The following is a 19601-nucleotide window of genomic DNA, read 5'->3' as shown; positions in this document are numbered from 1 at the left end:
GAAAGAGAGAGAGAGAGAGAGAGAGAGAGAGAGAGAGAGAAATAAATACAAGTAGAGCGTCTTTGTTCGAGGCACCTTTCTTTGGCAACATCAAGTTGACATATTTCAACCTGCAGCTTGTTTTTCTCTTGCGCTTCTCTGTGTGTTGTCTCGCGGGCCGAATTCAACCCCTTAGCGGGCCTGATTTGACCTGCGGGCCGCCTCTTTGACACCTGTGCTTTATGCTAGCCAGCATGTGAATAAATATACATTACCCCCTCCCCTATTACATATTATATTTTCAACGACAGTAAACTCCGCCCGGAAATCACGATGTATCGGTCCTTCAGTAATGCGAGAGTCCTGGAGCGGGGGCAGGTGCTGAGGCCTGCTCCGGCATTTTAAGCGGTTTCTCCGATGTGCCGTGCATACAAAGCGAAACGCAGAGCCGTGATCTCATTTGTGAGGAATTGTATCCGATTACATGCAGTGCCATGCTAAAGTATTGCGCCATCTACAGGAACTTTGAGGTATTGCAACTTGTGAGACTCAATTGTGGAAAAAAACCAAATCGATCCAATATATTTACAAATTGTACTTGAAAAGTGGGCGTGGCCTTCTTTGTGTTATTACTTTGTACAATTTCCTTTTCTGTGATCATAGTCTTTTCGAGTATGTCTATAAATTTTGCACCTCTGGAAACAGTGTTTGCCCATTCTTCTTTGCAAAACAGCTCAAGTTCCCTACATTTTTATGGTAGATAGATAGGGAAATTCACACTTCCAGCAGTATCCTTTTGTTGTTTATTAACAGATGAACAGGATGGCCTCGGGGTGCTGTGTTGTAGTTAGCAACGGGAGTTCACACACTAGTCCAAAAGTTCGACGTCCCTGCAGCGGATGGAAATCTTTGTGCCCAGGGTTACACCACCTCGTGTTCACGTAGATAGCGAGTCGGGCTCCTCTCCGCTTCCCGCAGGCTTTTGTGTCTCTGTCCCTAACAGCGCTGAAGCCGGGTAGCTCCAGATAGCTACCGGGTAGATGGTGATCGATGATGCTCAGTTTTTTTTCAGATCTTTCAACAAATGCTCAGTAGGATTGAGATCTGGGCTTTATTTTGTTAGCTTGAAACAATTCCATTCTAGATTTTGCTTTAAGTTTCTGGAAGGTGAACCTGCACCCCATTCCCAGGTCTCTTACAGACTCCCGACAGATTTTCTATAAGAATCGCCCTTTATTTCGCTCTATCAACTAACAACATTCCCAATTTGTGCTGAAGAAAGGTTACTCTAGAGCACCCGTGTCAAACTCATTTAAGCTAGGGGGCCACACGATAGAACAAACATTCTCTCGGGGGCCGGTTTAGTAGATTGGAGAGAAAGAAAAAAGAGAGAAAGAAATAGAGGGTGGGACAAAAAAGAGAAAGAGAGACAGAGAGAGAGAGAGCGTGAGAAACAAGAGATAAAAACAGAAATAGTGAAAGAGGGGGGAAGAAAGAGAAAGAATGAAATCCAAAGAGAAATAGAAAGAGAGAAAAAGAGGAGAGAAGAGAGGAGGGAAAGAGAGAAATTGGAAATCAACAGAGAGAGAGAGAAAGAGACTAAAGGAAAAAATGAAGAGAGAGCAAAAGAAGGTAAAAAGACATAGAGAGAAAGAGACAAAAACAAACAAAGACAAAAAGAGACAGAGGGAGTGAAAGAGAAAAAGAGAGAGAGAGAAAAATGGAGGAAGAGAGAGAGAGAAAGAGAGATTATAGAGAGAGAAACACAAGTGCAGCGTTTTGTGAGAGGCACCTGGCTTCAAGTGGACCTATTTCAACCTACAGCTCTCTTTCTCTTGCGCTTCTCTGAGCGTTGTCTCGTGGGCCGGATCCAATCCCCTAGCGGGCCTGATTCGGCCCGCGGGCCGCCTGTTTGACACCTGTGCTCTAGAGCACCCGTGTCAAACTCACGGCCCGCGGGCCACATCCGGCCCGGCGTGCAATTATATCCGGCCCGCGGAATCCTTTTATATACATCTACTATAATGGCCCGGGTCTATGAAACCCTGATAACTTTCAAATTATACTCGGATACTAAAAACCACAATGGCCGAGAAAATTAATTGTGGAGAAGTTTGTTTATTCTGGAATAATATTCCTGACTGTTTTCAATTCATATTTGTTTATGTTTTTGTTTTTTTTTAAAGGAAAGTTTTAGTGTATTCAATAAATGTTCAGCCCGCGACTAAAGGTGTGGTTTGAGTTCTGGCCCCCTTGAGTTTGACACCCCTGCTCTAGAGAATGATGCTACCACCACCATGTTGGACAGTGAGCATGGTGTTTTCAGTGTGATGTGCAGTGTTACTCTTACGCCAAACGTAATGCTTTGCATTGAGTCCAAAAATGTATATCTTGTACTCCTCTGACCATAGCACTTTGTTCCACATGTTTGTGTCTCCCTTGTGGCTTCTTGCAAACACCTTTTTATAATACTCTTTCAGAAAGGGCTTTCTTCTTGCCACTCTTCCATAAAGGGCAGATTAAGGCACTGGGATCATGGGTCTCTTGGTTGCTTCTATAATTAGTTTTCTCCAAAAGTTTAGAGGGACTTCCAGATCTTGGTAGGTTTTCAGTGGTTTTATGCTCTCTCCATACAGATATTATTGCTCGCGCAGTGCTCCAGGAGATGTGTAAATGTTGCAAAATCTTCTTGTATCTGATTCCTGCTTTGAACTTTCCCACTACTTGCCTGGTGTGTTCTTTGGTGTTCATAACGCTCTCTGTTCTCCAGTGTCTCCTTTCACTGACCCCTGAGCCCATCACAAAACAGGTGCATTTAAACTGAGATTTAATGCACTCTGTTTAGTGTTGTTCATTTAAGTCAACGTTGGATCACTCAGACGTCATCATGGAAAACAAGGGGCCAATATTTTTTGTAACACCTTCTTTTTCTTTTCTTTTTTCATTTTAATTATAAAATGTCGGAATAGTTTGGTTCCATTTCACGATTGTGTCTCACATGTTGTCGATTCTTAGAAAATATTTTCCTTTTTTTAGTCTTAAGTTTGAAGCCTGAAATTAGCAAAATTCTCAGAGAGGCGTAGTATTTTGGCGAGGCACTGTATCTAAGATATACAAGCAAAAGTTCTTGGCGTTCCTAGCTCGATAGAAGATTGTATTCTGCTGCTTGGAGTGTCGGTGGTCTGGATCTGCAGTACTGAATTTAACCATCAGAGGGCAAATGAGACCCCACAAAAGCAGAAAAGCAGATTTTTATCGATTCTGTTGGTATTTATTGAGGGGCCTGGACACCAAAACCTAGCTAAACTCCCTTACAGAGACTTAAAGTACAACTGTGAAAATTTTCACAAAAATCGCTCCAGCCGTTTCGGAGCCTATAAGTCACATACAAACACACGTGCACACAAATTGGGATTTATAATTTAGAGTAGTTTAGAATCGATTTTTTAACACAGATAAATGTTCATAGATTTAGAAGAAGTAATTACTGACCGTGGCCGAAGCCTTCCTCTGATGAACGTGAAGAAAAAGTAGAAAGGAAGAAGAGAATAAAAAGAAGAATAGAAGATTGTTAGAGTGCTAAAAACAAGTGTGAAATATTCCATAAAGCCGTGTTTCCTGGCAGTTTGACCCAATAGACCGCGCTTTTAAATTAAAAAAATGAAAACTGTGTAAAAATGACGGCGATGGTGGCTCCAGTATTCAATTGTCATGTGAAGCGGGTTTATCAGAGTAGTCATGGTAATTCCGGCTCTTTTTTGAGAAGCGGCTCTTTAAGGTCGTCTCTCAGAGGAGAGCCGGATTTTTTAGGCTCCCAAATGGCTCCTTAGATTTTTTTAATTTTTTTTTATGATATATTTTCAATAATAGAAGATTATGCGCCCTTTCGCTAACTGCCCTACATACAGTCATTACTTTCTATTATTCCCCAACAACTTTAGAGCTTTTTCCGTGTTTGTGCCCACAAAATTGTAAAGGAGTGAAGCTGTGCGTGGATTATTAAAGCACAATTTCTGTGTATTGTTAGTTATTGCAACATCCATTGCACTCTAGTCATCCTGCGGTCCCTTCTCAAGGTTTCTTAATTTTCCCCATGTTGAGGTTTTTGAGTTTTTCCTTGCCCTCATGTAGGTTTTAGATCAGGGGATGGTCTCAAAATAGTCTGTGGTCTGTGCAGGCCTTTGAGACTCCTTCTGATTAAGGGCCAAACAAATAAACATGACTTGACTTGAGGTTTTTGAGTTTTCCCTTGCCCTCATGTAGGCTTTAGATCAGGGGATGGTGTAATAATAGTCTCTAGTTTGCAATAGTCTGTGGTCTGTGCAGCCCTTTGAGACTCTGTAAAGTAGGCTTAAACGTATTTACTCAAGGTGTGTATTTCTAATCAGTTTGATGTTCCCTTTTGGCATCTCTTAGTCTTCCTGTCTTTGTTTGGGTTTCCAGGGGGGTGGTCTTTGGTCTTTGGTCTTTTGTCTTTGTTTGAAGACGAAGACCACCCCAAGGGGAGTGGTCTTGGCTTCTGTCTCAACATACTAGTACTTTTCCATGTCTTGTGATCTCAATAAAACACAGAGGTAGACGGGGTATGACTGAGATTGAGATCGAGATTGAGAAAGAAAGTAAGGAAAGATCTCAGCTCCCCGGTTGGAACTGCTTTAAAAACTTAAGTCTTTGTTTGGATTGTTAAAGCACAATTTCTACTCTTTAGTTTGCAATAGTCTATGGTCTATGCAGGCCTTTGAGACTCTGTAAAGTAGGCTTAAACGTATTTACTCAAGGTGTGTATTTCTAATCAGTTTGATGTTCCCTTTTGGCGTCTCTTAGTCTTCCTGTCCTTGTTTGGGTTTCCAGGGGGGTGGTCTTTGGTCTTGTGTCGTTTGTCTTTGTTTGAAGGTGTAGACCACCCCCAGGTCTCAACATATCAGTCTTATGATCTCAATAAAACACAGAGGTAGACGGGGGATGACTGAGATTGAGATCAAGATTGAAAAAGAGAGTATGGAAAGAAAAAACTTAAGTCTTTGCCTGGTGCATTTTTTTCTACGGTTAGCCAATATTTTTTAGCTCTCCCACGTCGTTTTAGACCCAACAGACTCTTTTTGATTAAGGGCCAAACAAATAAACATGACTTGACTTGACAGAATTTATGTCAGTTTACAGCAACCCATTGACACAAATAGATCATAGATAGGAAGAGCTCCAAAAACCACAAAGTATGTGCTAGCAGAAAGATTTGTTTTAGTCAACAACAACAAAAACGTCATTTGGATCGACGCTGGATTTCTTTCTTGAAGGGTACTGGAAAAATGGAAACATTGGCCTTGAAAGTGCTTGAAAAGTGCTTGAATTTGGCCAAGGTGTACGAACCCTGATATCTTAGTTTGCGATTTTGGTGAGTGAGATTTTTCGACTGATCAACCGTATGCGTGTAAATGCGCAACGGGTGTACACCTCATACTGTAGTTTTGATTCTCTTATATTCCAGTGCGCCTTATACAGCGGGACCTCGCTACTTCGCGGTTCCACGTTCGCGGCTTCAGAGCTTCGCGGTCTGTAATGGTTAAAAAATAAATTTTAAAAATTTTAAAAAAATATATTTTTCAAGGGTCGTCGCTACTTCACAGATTTTCACTTTTTGCGGGCGGTTTTGTTCCCCATTAACCGGGTCTAAAAAATAATAATTAAAAATAATAATTTTAAAAAAACTTTTTTTTTTTTTTTTTTTAAAGGCTACTTCGCGGACACAAACTTTTCCTTCTTTTTTCCGTGTTTTTTTCTACTTTTTTTTTAAATTCCTTTAAAAAAAATCTCATTGTGTTTATTTTTTCCGAGCCGTTACTTTTTTCTTTTTGTTCTCTATTTACTTTTTTCCTATGTTTCTTTCTTTTCTCTGTTTTTTTCCAAATTCTTCCTTCTTTTTTTCTCTTCCTTTTGTTTCTTTTTTTCTCAGCTTTTCACTACTTTTTCATTTTGGTATTTTTTTCTTTTTTGTTCTATTCCCCCCTTCCTTTCAGTCATTTTGTGCATAACTTTGCATAATATTTGGTCATGTTGGGATGAAAGAAGCAAAAACAACCCGAAGAGCCGTTTAGGACCCGAAAGAGCCGGTTCCTTTTAGTGAGCCGAGCCGTAGGAGCCGGTTCTCGACAAACTCTTCTAACTTTACTCAACTTCGTCCTACTTCGACTCGACTTCAAAATACCGCGTTTCGGACACAACGTCAGGGGAACCCGTGTATTTTGACCTTCATGCACTGTAACTTAATTAGTCATTTTGAGCCCTGATTTTTGTGCGCTGGCTAGATTTTCTTGTGCGCTGAGAATGGGCGAGCAGCTTCGAGGGAACACTGCATTGGACTATTTTTGGGGGGGTGCGGAAAACCCGGTAACGCAAAACCATTCCTTGCTCCTACCTTTGGGTCTTTTCCCTCCGAAGCAATCCGGCTCGTGATTCTTCTTCCGGTTCGGCGTCACCGACCTGACCAGCTGCGTGACGTGAGCCTCCTGGAGGCGCTCCACCCCCGCCACCTCCTTGTGCACGTGGTAGGAAAGGTTTCTCAGGATGCAGACGCAGTTTTCCACCGACTGGAGAGAAAAAAAAACACAAAAAAACTTTGCGAGGCAGGCTTTTAAACCACATGTGTCAAAGAGGCGGCCCGCGGGCCAGATTAGGCCCGCTAGGGGATTGAATCCGGCCCGCGAGACCACACTCAGAGAAGCGCAAGAGAAAAACGAGCTGCAGGTTGAAATATGTCAACTTGAGGTTGCCAAAGCCAGGTGCCTCCAACAAAGACGCTGAACTTGTATTTCTTTCTCTCTCTCTTTCTTTTCCACCCCTTTTCTCCCTGTCTCCGTCTCTTTCACTCTCTGTGTCTCTCTTTTTCTCTTTTTTTTGTTCCTCTTTGTCTCTTTCCCGCTGTGCCTTTTTACCTTATTTTGCTCTAACTTTCTTTTTTCCTTTTCTCTCTTTTCTCTTTCTCCCTACCCTTCGCACTTTCTTTTCTCTTTTCTCTCCTTCTGTCTTTCTATTTCTCTCTGGATTTTCTTTCTTCCTCTTCCTTTCTTTTTCCCCTCACTCAGGAATTTCATCTCTTTTGTTTCTCCCACTCTCTGTCTCTGTCTCTTTCACTCTCTGTGTCTCTCTTTTTCTCTTTTTTTTGTTGCTCTTTGTTTCTTTCTCCCTGTGTGTCTTTTTAACTTCTTTTGCTCCTTTTCTCTCTTTTCTCTTTCCCCCTACCCTTCACACTTTCTTTTCTCTTTTCTCTCCTTCTGTCTTTCTATTTCTCTCTGGATTTTCTTTCTTCCTCTTTCTTTTTCCCCATCACTCAGGAATTTTATCTCTTTTGTTTCTCACGCTCTCTCCCTCTCTCTCTTTTTCTTTCTTTGTCCCTCCCTCTTTCTCTTATTTCTTCATCTGTTTTCTTTCTTTTCTTTCTCTTTAATCTACTAGTCCGGCCCCCGACAGAATGTTTGTTCCATGGTGTGGCCCCCGAGTTCAAATGAGTTTGACACCCCTGCCTTAAACCAAACGTCTGGTTCATTTGCATCACTGCAGCCCAGGCGATTGGGCGCATGCAGCGCGCCGCCGATTGCACTTGGCAGCTTTGGCGCAGAGTCTCAATTAACTTGATGGAGTGTGACGCTTTAATGCCCCATAAAAGTAATGCTTCCTGACTCGGAGCCAATAGGATTTGATCATTTGCACCCCCCCTGCCCCTGTCTCTCCCCTCCCCCCTAGTGGCTGCATCCAAAACAACATCAGGGCGATGACACCCTATGAGCCGCTCTGACACGGACTTCCATCGACTTCCAAGACACTTGAGAGACTCAATCGTGAAAAGAAACCTAATGTACACAACATTTCGGATCAAAAAGTAGGAGTTGCAAAAGTATTGCCCCCCCTTTCAGTTCATACTTTGTCCAACCTCCTTTGCTGCGGGCACAGTCACAATTCTTTTCGGTTATGTCTATATGAGTCGAGAAACCGAAATATTCGCCCATTCTTATAAATAGCTCGAGGATGTTTACTTGAAGTTTTGCATATACGGTGGAACCTCGCTAGTTTGCGGGTTCAGAGCTTCGCGGGTCTAAAAAAATATACTTTACCTTCTCAATAAAAGCATTTATTGACTTGACGCCATTGAGCCCGAGCTTATGTCAACTGAGGACACGGTGTGGACACTCTTATTGTGAAGGGGAGGGGGAGGCCCTGACACAATGCTTAGTCATGGTAAGTTACCGCTTCGCTCACCCCCCCCTCCTTTAACTCCTCCCACCTCACCCCCTTCTTATGTGGCGCTCAGTTTATCACTTATTCTCTTAATACAATCATATTGAATGGTTCGTAGTGGTTTCGCCGCAGTCCTATTCCGTGTACATACAACATATTTTACAGTTTTTTTTTTTGTTATAACATGAATTTCACTCTCTCTCTCTCTCTCTCTCTACCCGTATTCTATATGGCAGGGGTGTCAAACTGTTTTTATCTCGGGGGCCACACGATAGAACAAACATTCTGTCAGGGGCCGGACAAGTAAATTCAAGAGAAAGAAAAAGAGGGATAAAGGAATAAGAGAAAGAGGGAAGGAAAAAGGAGAGAGGGCGGGGAAAAGGGAGAGAGGGAGAGAGCATGAGAAACAAGGGAAGTCGTGAGAGAGGGGGAAAGAAATGGAGCGGAAGAAAGAAATCCAAAGAGAAATAGAAAGATAGAAGGAGAGAAAAGAGAAAAGAAAGCGCGAAGGGTAGGAAGGGAGAAAGAGAAAAGAGAGAAAAATAAAAAAGGAAGTTAGAGCAAAATAAGTTGAAAAGATACAGAGAGAGAAAGAGTAACAAAGAAAGAGACGCAGAAAGAGACAGAGAGTTGCAGGAAAGAGGTGGAAAAGAGAGAGAGAGAGAGAGAGAGAGAGTGAGAAACAAAAGTTAAAAAGTCGTGAGAGAGAAACAAAAGATAAAAAGTCGTGAGAGAGGGTGGAAAGAAAGGGAGCGGAAGAAAAAAATCCAAAGAGAAATAGAATTACAGAAGTAGAGAAAAGAGAAAAAAAGTGCAAAGGGTAGGAAGAGAGAAAGAGAAAAGAGAGAAAAGGAAAAAAGGAAGTTGGAGTAAAATAAGTTAAAAAGATACAGAGAGAGAAAGAGACAAAGAGTAACAAAGAAAGAGAAAAAGAGAGACACAGAGAGTGAAAGAGAGAGAGACAGAGTGAGAGAAAAGGGGTGGAAAAGAGGGAGAGAGAGAGAGAAAGAGAGAAGGGGGCAAAGAGAGAAATAGAAAGTGAGAGAAAGAAGAGAAAAGAAAAAAAGGAAGAGGGAACAAAAGAAGGCAAAAAGACAGATAGAGAAAGAGGAACAAAGAAAGAGAAAGAGACAGAGAGAGAGAGAGAGAGAGAGAGAGAAAGGGAGGAAATGAGAGAAAGACATAGGGAGAGAGAAAAAAAATACAAGTACAGTGTCTTTCTTCGAGGCACCTGGCTTTGGCAACATGAAGTTGACATATTTCAACCTGCAGCTTGTTTTTCTCTTGCGCTTCTCGGAGTGTTGTCTCGCGGGCCAAATTCAATCCCTTAGTGGGCCTGATCTGGCCCGCGGGCCGCTTGTTTGACACCTGTGCTATATGGTGTACTCTATACAGGGGGTGTACTGTATACCTGTGTAGGTTTTTTTAAGCATTTTTGAAGGGGCGCCGTTACTTCGCGGATTTTCAGTTTTCGCGGGTGGTCTCGGTCCCCATTAACAGTGAAAACCGAGGGATTACTGTATGTCATAAATTTTCTTCTTCTACTCCCCTTTCAGGCATTCTGTTATGCAGTGATATTTACATGTGTATGAGAATGTAACTGCTTGAGGTGAATAAATACATCAAGACGTAATGGAATCCATACAAATTTTCTCCATGTCAAGACCAGAACGGAAACAGGACCCACTCGCGTAACGTTTCTCTCAGTTTTATTGGGAAGAAGGGAAAGGATTGAACACACGATCCGGTGGAAGTGGGAATTCCTGGCGAGCGATGTCGGGAACGGAAAAAACGGGTCAGTAGCCAGGATAGAAGAGCAAAAATGCAATCGGGATTGGAAACAAGTCGAAAGCCAGGAGAGGAGATTGGACATGGTCGAGATCAAAAACGGATCGTTATTCGAGGCGGGAGAACAGACGTGGTCGAGATCAAAACAGGTCGTAATTCGGGACGGGACAGCAGACGTGGTCGAGATCAAAACAGATCGTAACGGAAGGCAAACAGGAGCAAAAAACAGGACAAGGTGAAAAGGGCTTGCTGTGTAAAAACAGAGATTCGCAGACAGACCGGCAAAAGGGGACTGACAGGAACGAGTTTAAATACTGACAGGGAGCCAATCTGTCAACAAGTTGCAGCTGGCGCCACATGGGCGGGGCCAATTGGGCGCCATGGCAATCGTGACAAAATTTGCGTTTACCAAACCTATTGTAGTGCAAGCGAAGCCGAATCAACACTGGTACTGTCCAGTATATATATATATATATATATATATATATATATATATATAGACAATTTTTACTACAGTTTACACTCAAAGTGCCACACTAAAAAAGACTCGTTTTGGCTGTACATCACTAACCTAATCCTTTATATAGAAGCATATTAAATAATCCATGTTCACTGTTGAGAATCCACAGAACAAACTGCAAATACTTCAAAACTCCAAAAAGCACCCAGACCAATCTGATTGGGTGATGGGTAGGGAGTGTTGGAGCTATGCAAAGAACGCAAGCCATCCTTCCTGTCTCTCTCCCTGCGCCGCCTGCGCTGAAGTTAATTACGTCAGGATCTTTGCAGAATTTGGTGACGTTTATACAAACGAACTCTGCTTGCACCTTGTTTTGAAACCATTATTTATGAGGAAAAATATGAAGGTCAAGCTTAAGTAAGTGCAAGAGGGAGACAAGTTTAAAGTGGTATTTTTGTCGATATTTGGGATACAGGCTCTGGCAAGATTCTTATTTCTTAAATTTGATTAAATCATCACATGTCACACTTTCTGAAGAGTATTTTTTTGCGTGGAGTGCGAGTTTAGCGGTTTTGTTGAATCCTGTCTCAAAATATATGATGTGGAAATTTTTTACTACTATAGCTACTCCATCGCCTTGTAGTCAGGTGCGCCTTATAGTCTGGAAAATACAGTAGTAATATCAGTAATAGACCAAAGACCACCACCCTGGAAACGTAAACAAAGACAGGAAGACTAACAGACGCCAAAAGGGAACATCAAACTTATTAGAAATACACACCTTGAGTGAATACGTTTAAGCCTACTTTACAGAGTCTCAAAGGGCTGCACAGACTACAGACTTATTTTCGTGGACTGACCTTGTTGTCCGTGTCTTTGTTGATCAGCGCCGAGTGGAGAGCGTGTAGTAGGGCATCTACCAGGCCTTCGCACTCTCTCAGCCGCTGTCGGGCCTCGGCTCCATCCGAGCTGACGTTCCTATGCCGACCACGAAAATCAGAAAATATACGAACATTTTTTTTCGGGATGTCGGAAAACAGCCGGAGTTTGTTGTTAGATTTTGTATTGTGCACTTTTTTCAAGTACAGGACATTACTGAAGTACTTCTTTCCGCCACTACCCGCGTGTGGCGCTGTGAGAGGTCACCAAGCTTCCAACACGAAGAAGAAATCCGCCTTCCTCTTCCTAGTTCGTGTGTAAACATTCTATACTGTATCTCCAGCGCGCGAAGAACTGTGACATTTTTGTTGTTTAATATCTTCATGCATCTATTCAATATGGTTGGTGTAAAGCACATGTGTCGAAAAGGCTAAGGGATTGAATCCGGCCCGCGAGACAACACTCAGAGAAGCGCAAGAGAAAAACGAGTTGCAGGTTGAAATATGTCAACTTGATGTTGCCAAAGCCTCTCACAAAGACACTGTACTTGTATTTATTTATCTCTCTCTCTCTCTCTCTCTCTTTCTCTCTTCTTTCTCTCTCTCTCACTCTCTCTCTCTATCTTTTCCACCCCTCTTCTCCCTCTCTGTCTCTGTCTCTTTCACTCTCTGTGTCTCTCTTTTTTCTCTTCCTTTGTTGCTCTTTGTCTCTTTCTCTCTCTGTGTCTTTTAACCTCTTTTGCTCTAACTTCCTTTTTTCCTTTTCTCTCTTTTCTCTTTCTCTCTTCCTACCCTTCGCGCTTTCTTTTCTCTTTTCTCTCCTTCTGTCTTTCTATTTCTCTTTGGATTTCTTTTTTCCATTCCCTTTCTTATCCCCCTCTCTCACGACTTTTTATCTTTTGTTTCTCACGCTCTCTCCTTCTCTCTCTTTTTCTTTCTTTGTCCCGCCCTCTCTCCTTTTCCCTCCTTCTTTCTCTTATTTATTTATCTGTTTTTCTTTCTCTTTTTCTTTACTAGTCCGGCCCCCGACAGAATGTTTGTTCTATCGTGTGGCCCCCGAGTTAAAATGCGTTTGACACCCCTGCTGTACAGGAAGGAGGCCTACTGGATTCTAATATAGGCTTCTATGCGAGTACATATGGTAAAATGTAACTAGATCGAGGAGAGAGCCTGAGAAACAAGAGATAAAAAGTCGTAAGAGAGGGGGAAAAGAAAGGAAGAGGAAGAAAGAAATCCAAAGAGAACTAGAAAGACAGAAGGAGAGAAAAGAGAAAAGAAAGCGCGATGGGTAGGAAGAGAGAAAGAGAAAAGAGAGAAAGGGAAAAAAGGAAGTTAGAGCAAAAGAAGTTAAAAAGACACAGAGAGAGAAAGAAACAAAGAGCAACAAAGGAAGAGAAAAAGAGAGACACAGAGAGTGAAAGAGACGGACAGAGAGTGGGAGAAAAGAGTGGAAAGAGAGAGAGAGAGAGAGAGAGAGAGAGAGAGAGAGAGAGAGAGAGAGAGAGAGAGAGAGAGAGAGAGAGAGAGAGAGAGAGAGAGAGAGAGAGAGAGAGAGAGAGAGAGAGAGAGAGAAATAAATACAAGTACAGTGTCTTTGTTTGAGGCACCTGGCTTTGGCAACATCAAGTTGACATATTTCAACCTGCAGCTCGTTTTTCTCTTGCGCTTCTCTGAGTGTTGTCTCGCGGGCCGGATTCAATCCCTGATCTGGCCTGCGGGCCGCCTTTTTCGACACCTGTGAACTAGATGGTTATTCCAGAGTCCTAAATGGGTGTCAGTCATCTAAGGGTAGGTAATGCAATTACTTTTCGAACAAAGTAACTAGTAACTGTAACTAATAACTGAGGGTCTACGCCGGGTCACCTTAGACACCCGGAGGTGTTCTTGAAGACGGTGGTCCACTCGGGACTGTGGTGTTGGGCGGGGTCGCAGGTTCCTCTCCTCCATCCCGAGTGAGGGATGATGATTTCTTCATTGAGGGTTTGAAGGCCCTGGTTGATGACCATCATCTTCAGGGGTTCGTGAGATGATAGGTTCCAAAGGGTGCCTGCAGGAAAACATCCCCAGCACTGACATTTTAATGTTATTGGGTTTTTTCAGGTTAAAATGATGTCACTTTCTAAATCTCCAAGAATCTTTCTCTCTATCTCTATTGGAGGGGTAGGCAAACTACAGCCCGCAGGCCATATGGAGCCCATCGGGGATCTTAAATCGGCTCGCCAAATGAAAGTGCTCGAAATATAATTACTACTACAGGAGTACTACAAAAATATTGAAAAATGACTACAAAACTGGATATCAAATTTAGTGCTTGAAATAAGGTCCTCGAATGTCTTTTGCTTTCAGTCTGAAGAATCAGAATATACTATAAATACTGCAACAATACTACATTAGCAAAAATACTCTTACAGAAATATTACCACAGGAATACTTTAAAAATACTAAAAATTACAAAAAAAATGGATATGAAACTTGAAATAGGGGACCTCAATATACATTTTGCTTTGATTCTGAAGAAATGAAATATACTATAATTACTACAACAATACTACATTAACAAAAATACTCTTACAAAAATGTTACAACAGAAATACTAAGAAAATACTGCAAATCTGGATATCATATTTGGTACTTGAAATAGGGACCTCATGTATATAATCTTTGCTTTCATTCTGAAGAAATAAAATATACTATAAATACTACAACAATACTACATTAACAAAAATACTCTTACAAAAATGTTACAACAGAAATACTAAGAAAATACTGCAAAACTGGATATCATATTTGGTACTTGAAATAGAGACCTCATGTATTTTTTGCTTTCGTTCTGAAGAAATAATATATACTATAAATACTACAACATTACTACATTAACAAAAATACTCTCACAGAAAGATTACAACATGGATACTACAAAAATACTGCAAAACTGGATATCATATTTAGTGCTCGAAATAAGGATCTTGTATACCTTTTGCTTTCATTCTGAAGAATCAGAATATACTATAAATACTACAATAATACTACATCAACAAAAACACTCTTACAGAAATATTACAACAGGAATACTACAAAAATACTAAAAATTACTAAAAAACTGGATATGAAACTTGAAATAGGGACCTCAAATATTTTTTGCTTTGATTTTGAAGAAATGAAATAGACTTTAAATACTACTACAACAAGACTACATTAACAAAAATACTCTTACAGAAATGTTACAACAGAAATACTACAAAAGATACTGCAAAACTGGATATCATATTTAGTACTTGAAATAGGGTCCTCATGTATTTTTTTTGCTTTCTTACTGAAGAAATGAAATATACTATAAATACTTTAACAATACTACATTAACAAAAATACTCTTACAGAAAAATTACAACTGGAATACTACAAACAGGAATACGACAAAAATACTAAAAATTACTAAAGAACTGGATATGAAATTTAGTGCTTGAAAAAGGGACCTCGAATATCTTTTGCTTTCATTCTGAATAAATGAAATATAATAGGAATACTACAAGAATACTACATTAACAAAATACAAAATGTTACAACAGAAATACTACAAAAATGCTGCAAATCTGGATATCATATTTGGTACTTGAAATAGGGACCTCATGTATATATTCTTTGCTTTCATTCTGAAGAAATGAAATATTCTATAAATACTACAACAATACTACATTAACAAAAATACTCTTACAGAAATATTACAACAGAAATACTTCATAAAATACTGCAAAACTGGATATCATATTTGGTACTTGAAATAGAGACCTCATGTATTCTTTGCTTTCGTTCTGAAGAAATAATATATACTATAAATACTACAACATTACTACATTAACAAAAATACTCTCACAGAAAGATTACAACATGGATACTACAAAAATACTGCAAAACTGGATATCATATTTAGTGCTCGAAATAAGGATCTTGTATACCTTTTGCTTTCATTCTGAAGAATCAGAATATACTATAAATACTACAATAATACTACATCAACAAAAACACTCTTACAGAAATATTACAACAGGAATACTACAAAAATACTAAAAAATACTAAAAAACTGGATATGAAACTTCAAATAGGGACCTCAAATATTTTTTGCTTTGATTTTGAAGAAATGAAATAGACTTTAAATACTACTACAACAAGACTACATTAACAAAAATACTCTTACAGAAATGTTACAACAGAAATACTACAAAAGATACTGCAAAACTGGATATCATATTTAGTACTTGAAATAGGGTCCTCATGTATTTTTTTGCTTTCTTACTGAAGAAATGAAATATACTATAAATACTTTAACAATACTACATTAACAAAAATACTCTTACAGAAAAATTACAACTGGAATACTACAAACAGGAATACGACAAAAATACTAAAAATTACTAAAGAACTGGATATGAAATTTAGTGCTTGAAATAAGGACCTCGAATATCTTTTGCTTTCATTCTGAATAAATGAAATATAATAGGAATACTACAAGAATACTACATTAACAAAATACTCTTACAAAAATGTTACAACAGAAATACTACAAAAATACTGCAAATCTGGATATCATATTTGGTACTTGAAATAGGGACCTCGTGTATATATTCTTTGCTTTCATTCTGAAGAAATGAAATATTCTATAAATACTACAACAATACTACATTAACAAAAATACTCTTACAGAAATATTACAACAGAAATACTTCATAAAATACTGCAAAACTGGGTATCAAATTTAGCGCTTGAAATAGGGTCCTCATGTATTTTTTTGCTTTCTTACTGAAGAAATGAAATATACTATAAATACTTTAACAATACTACATTAACAAAAATACTCTTACAGAAAAATTACAACTGGAATACTACAAACAGGAATACGACAAAAATACTAAAAATTACTAAAGAACTGGATATGAAATTTAGTGCTTGAAATAGGGACCTCGAATATCTTTTGCTTTCATTCTGAATAAATGAAATATAATAGGAATACTACAAGAATACTACATAAACAAAATACTCTTACAAAAATGTTACAACAGAAATACTACAAAAACACTGCAAATCTGGATATCATATTCGGTACTTGAAATAGGGACCTCATGTATATATTCTTTGCTTTCATTCTGAAGAAATGAAATATTCTATAAATACTACAACAATACTACATTAACAAAAATACTCTTACAGAAATATTACAACAGAAATACTTCATAAAATACTGCAAAACTGGGTATCAAATTTAGCGCTTGAAATAGGTACCTCGTTTATGTTTTGCTTTCATTCTGAAGAAATGAAATATACTCTAAATACTAAAACAACAATACTACATTAACAAAAATACTCTTACAAAAATGTTACAACAGAAATACTACAAAGATACTGCAAAACTGGATATCAAATTTGGTACTTGAAATAGAGACTTCATGTATTCTTTGCTTTCATTCTGAAGAACTAAAATATACTCTAAATACTACAACAATACTACATAAACAAAAATACTCTTACAGAAATATTACAACAAAAATACTGAAAAATTACTGCAAAACTGGACATCAAATTTAGTACTTGAAATAGAGACTTCATGTATTCTTTGCTTTCATTCTGAAGAACTAAAATATACTCTAAATACTACAACAATACTACATAAACAAAAATACTCTTACAGAAATATTACAACAAAAATACTGAAAAATTACTGCAAAACTGGATATCAAATTTAGTACTTGAAATAGAGACCTCATGTATTCTTTGCTTTTAATCTGAAAAAGTAAAATATACCATAAATACTACAACTACCTTAACACAATATTCTTACAGAAATATTACAACAGAAATACTACAAAAATACTGAAAATTACTAAAAAACTAGATATCAAATTCAGTGCTTCAAGCAGGGACGTTGTGTATTTTTTGCTTTCATTCTGTAGAAATAAAATACACTATAAATACTACAACAATACTACATAACCAAAAACATTCCTACAGAAATATTACAACTGGAATACTACAAAAATACTGCTACAGGTACCCCCAAAAAAAAACCCCAAAAACCTCGCAAAAGAGAGAAGAAAAAAGTTCACTATGAGTCTCCGTAATTAGTATTCTTCCTTGAGCTTTGTAGCACTCGTTATCCGTCGCACTAGCTAACGCACTGGTCAAACAATACACACTGTCTCTTTAATATTAGTGCGGCCCACGTGAATTTTGGATTTATGTATTACGGGAATTATTGATTGGTTCTTTTTCGTTTGGCATTAAAAAATAATATATTGAGGACATTTGGGACCTCTGGCGCCCCCTGTTGAAATGGAGTTTGAGACCCGGTTGGAAACAAAATCACCTGTAACTAACTCTTTGACCTCCACGTTGCTGGTCTTCCTCAGCAGCCGCACCAAAGCCTGGATGCCGTGGCAATTCCGGATGGCCATTTTGTTGTGGTGGTCCTTCCCGTAGGAGATGTTCCTCAGGGCCCCGCAGGCTTTGCGGTGGACCTCGGCTTTGGGGTGGTCCAGGAGCTCCACCAGCACGGGAACCCCGTCCAGTCGCCGCACTTCCTGCTTGACGCGTTCGTTCTCGTAGCAAAGGTGCTGCAGGTAAGCGGCGGCGTTGGACTTGACCGGGTCCATGGGGTGGCCCAGCATGGAGATGACCTCCTGCAGGTTGGGGTCCCTCCAGCGGGCGTCTCGGCGGATGCTGTCCAGGCTCACCATGCTGCTGCGTTTGTGGGGGAACTGTAAGGTCTGAGCTCGGCACATGGCTTGGAGAAAGGGGTTCAGGTTGCCCTCCAGCTGGGCCATGAAGGCTTCGTCGTACCCGCTCCTGAGGAACCAGAGACACCGGAAATGTCATAGGAGGACCACGCCAATTGGTTCATATGTTTCAAGGCATAAACGGCCACTAGGGGGCCTCCAAGAGCAGTTGACTTATACATCGTTAAAAATATATACCGTAAATTCCGGACTATAAGCCGCTACTTTTTCCCCAAGCTTTCAACCCTGCGGCTTGTTCAGTGATGCGGCCAATTTATGTAATTTTTCTTTTAGACGGGTGGAATATATGCGCCGAGGAAGACTGCAACTTCTTGGCTTGTGCATGAATTAAATTAGCGTAAACATACCCTCATCATGCAAAATGCAAAAAGGCACATGACGCAGCACATGAGGAAGATAAGGACGGTTTACCGTGATTTTTACAAGTACGGTATGGTTTGTTTTTACCAGACCCGTTTACTGTGTTGCTAGCGTGTTGCTACCATTAACTGCCCTGTCACAGGCACCGTTTGGGATGAAAGTTATACTATTATTATTAAAGCTTTGAAAATTCTCTCGGTGTACCGTCTTTCTTTGTAAGTATTTGTAACCATGTATAATATGTATTTGCAACTGTATATTTTTGTCATGTATTTATTTGTATTTATTTTAAATATGTTTTGCACGGGCGAATGAAAAAGAAGGGGTGTAACAAACGCGCGGTGACGGGAAGTGGGGTAAAGGTGAGACCTGTTTGTGAACGCGGCGGACAATAGTGGATATATATTTTTCCCACCCTTACCTTTGGAAATATACACTTTTTTCCTTGGATTACTTTCAACGGACCCGGACTCTGCAGGTCTGCATCAAACCTTAAGTACCGGTATCATTTTCCGTTCATTTGGCCGGCTGTGATTTTTGGACTGTGTACTTTAATGAAGGACATTCAGTTTCAATCGCGGGACTTAAAGTCGGGTTTGGGTTGATTTTGTGTTTGTGTTACATTTTTTTAATGTGGGCGCATGCGGCTTATAAACAGGTGTGGCTTGTATACGTACAAAATCGGTTTTCCTCTTAAAATGTGGTGGGTGCGTCTTATAATCAGGTGCGCTCAATAGTCCGGAATTCACGGTATATATTTCATGTGTAAGTGGTGATTATTGATGTATGGGGTGAGTAAATCCCTTAACCACTAGGATTATAGGGGGACCATTTCCTCTGGTGTGTCTTGGGCAAGTACAGCCCGTCGGATCTCATCCCTCAGGCCAACATAGGTTTCCACTTAAATGCTAACGGCTACATGCTAAGGATTCATGCTTACGGCTAAATGCTAACAAATCCTGCTAACGGCTATATGCTAACACAATATGCTCATGGTTACATGTTAATGGCTTAATTCTAACGAGTCAAGCAAACCACTACATGCTAACGAGTTATGCTAACAGCTAAATGCAAACGGTTACACAATAACGATTCATGCTAACAGCAACATGCTAACGATT

At 39.7% G+C, this 19601-nt stretch overlaps 1 protein-coding gene across 1 annotated transcript in view; it reads right to left on the bottom strand.

Moving 5' to 3' along the window:
* Positions 1 to 19601, bottom strand: part of LOC148350104 (splicing regulator ARVCF-like) — a 46979-nt gene that overhangs the window by 11999 nt on the left and 15379 nt on the right. Inside the window, exons 4-8 of the mRNA XM_088355993.1 lie at positions 17691 to 18169; positions 13198 to 13381; positions 11317 to 11434; positions 6392 to 6563; positions 3472 to 3489 (exon numbers count right to left, since the gene is read on the bottom strand). Of these exons, the coding sequence (XP_088212119.1) occupies positions 3472 to 3489; positions 6392 to 6563; positions 11317 to 11434; positions 13198 to 13381; positions 17691 to 18169 (971 nt within the window). The remainder of the gene's footprint in view (positions 1 to 3471; positions 3490 to 6391; positions 6564 to 11316; positions 11435 to 13197; positions 13382 to 17690; positions 18170 to 19601) is intronic.

The sequence above is a fragment of the Urocampus carinirostris genome, chromosome 16 (assembly GCF_059441175.1).
Source record: "Urocampus carinirostris isolate Australia breed hairy pipefish chromosome 16, RoL_Ucar_1.0, whole genome shotgun sequence".
Classification (NCBI taxonomy): Eukaryota; Metazoa; Chordata; class Actinopteri; order Syngnathiformes; family Syngnathidae; genus Urocampus; species Urocampus carinirostris.
This window is presented reverse-complemented; position numbering and strand designations above follow the sequence as displayed.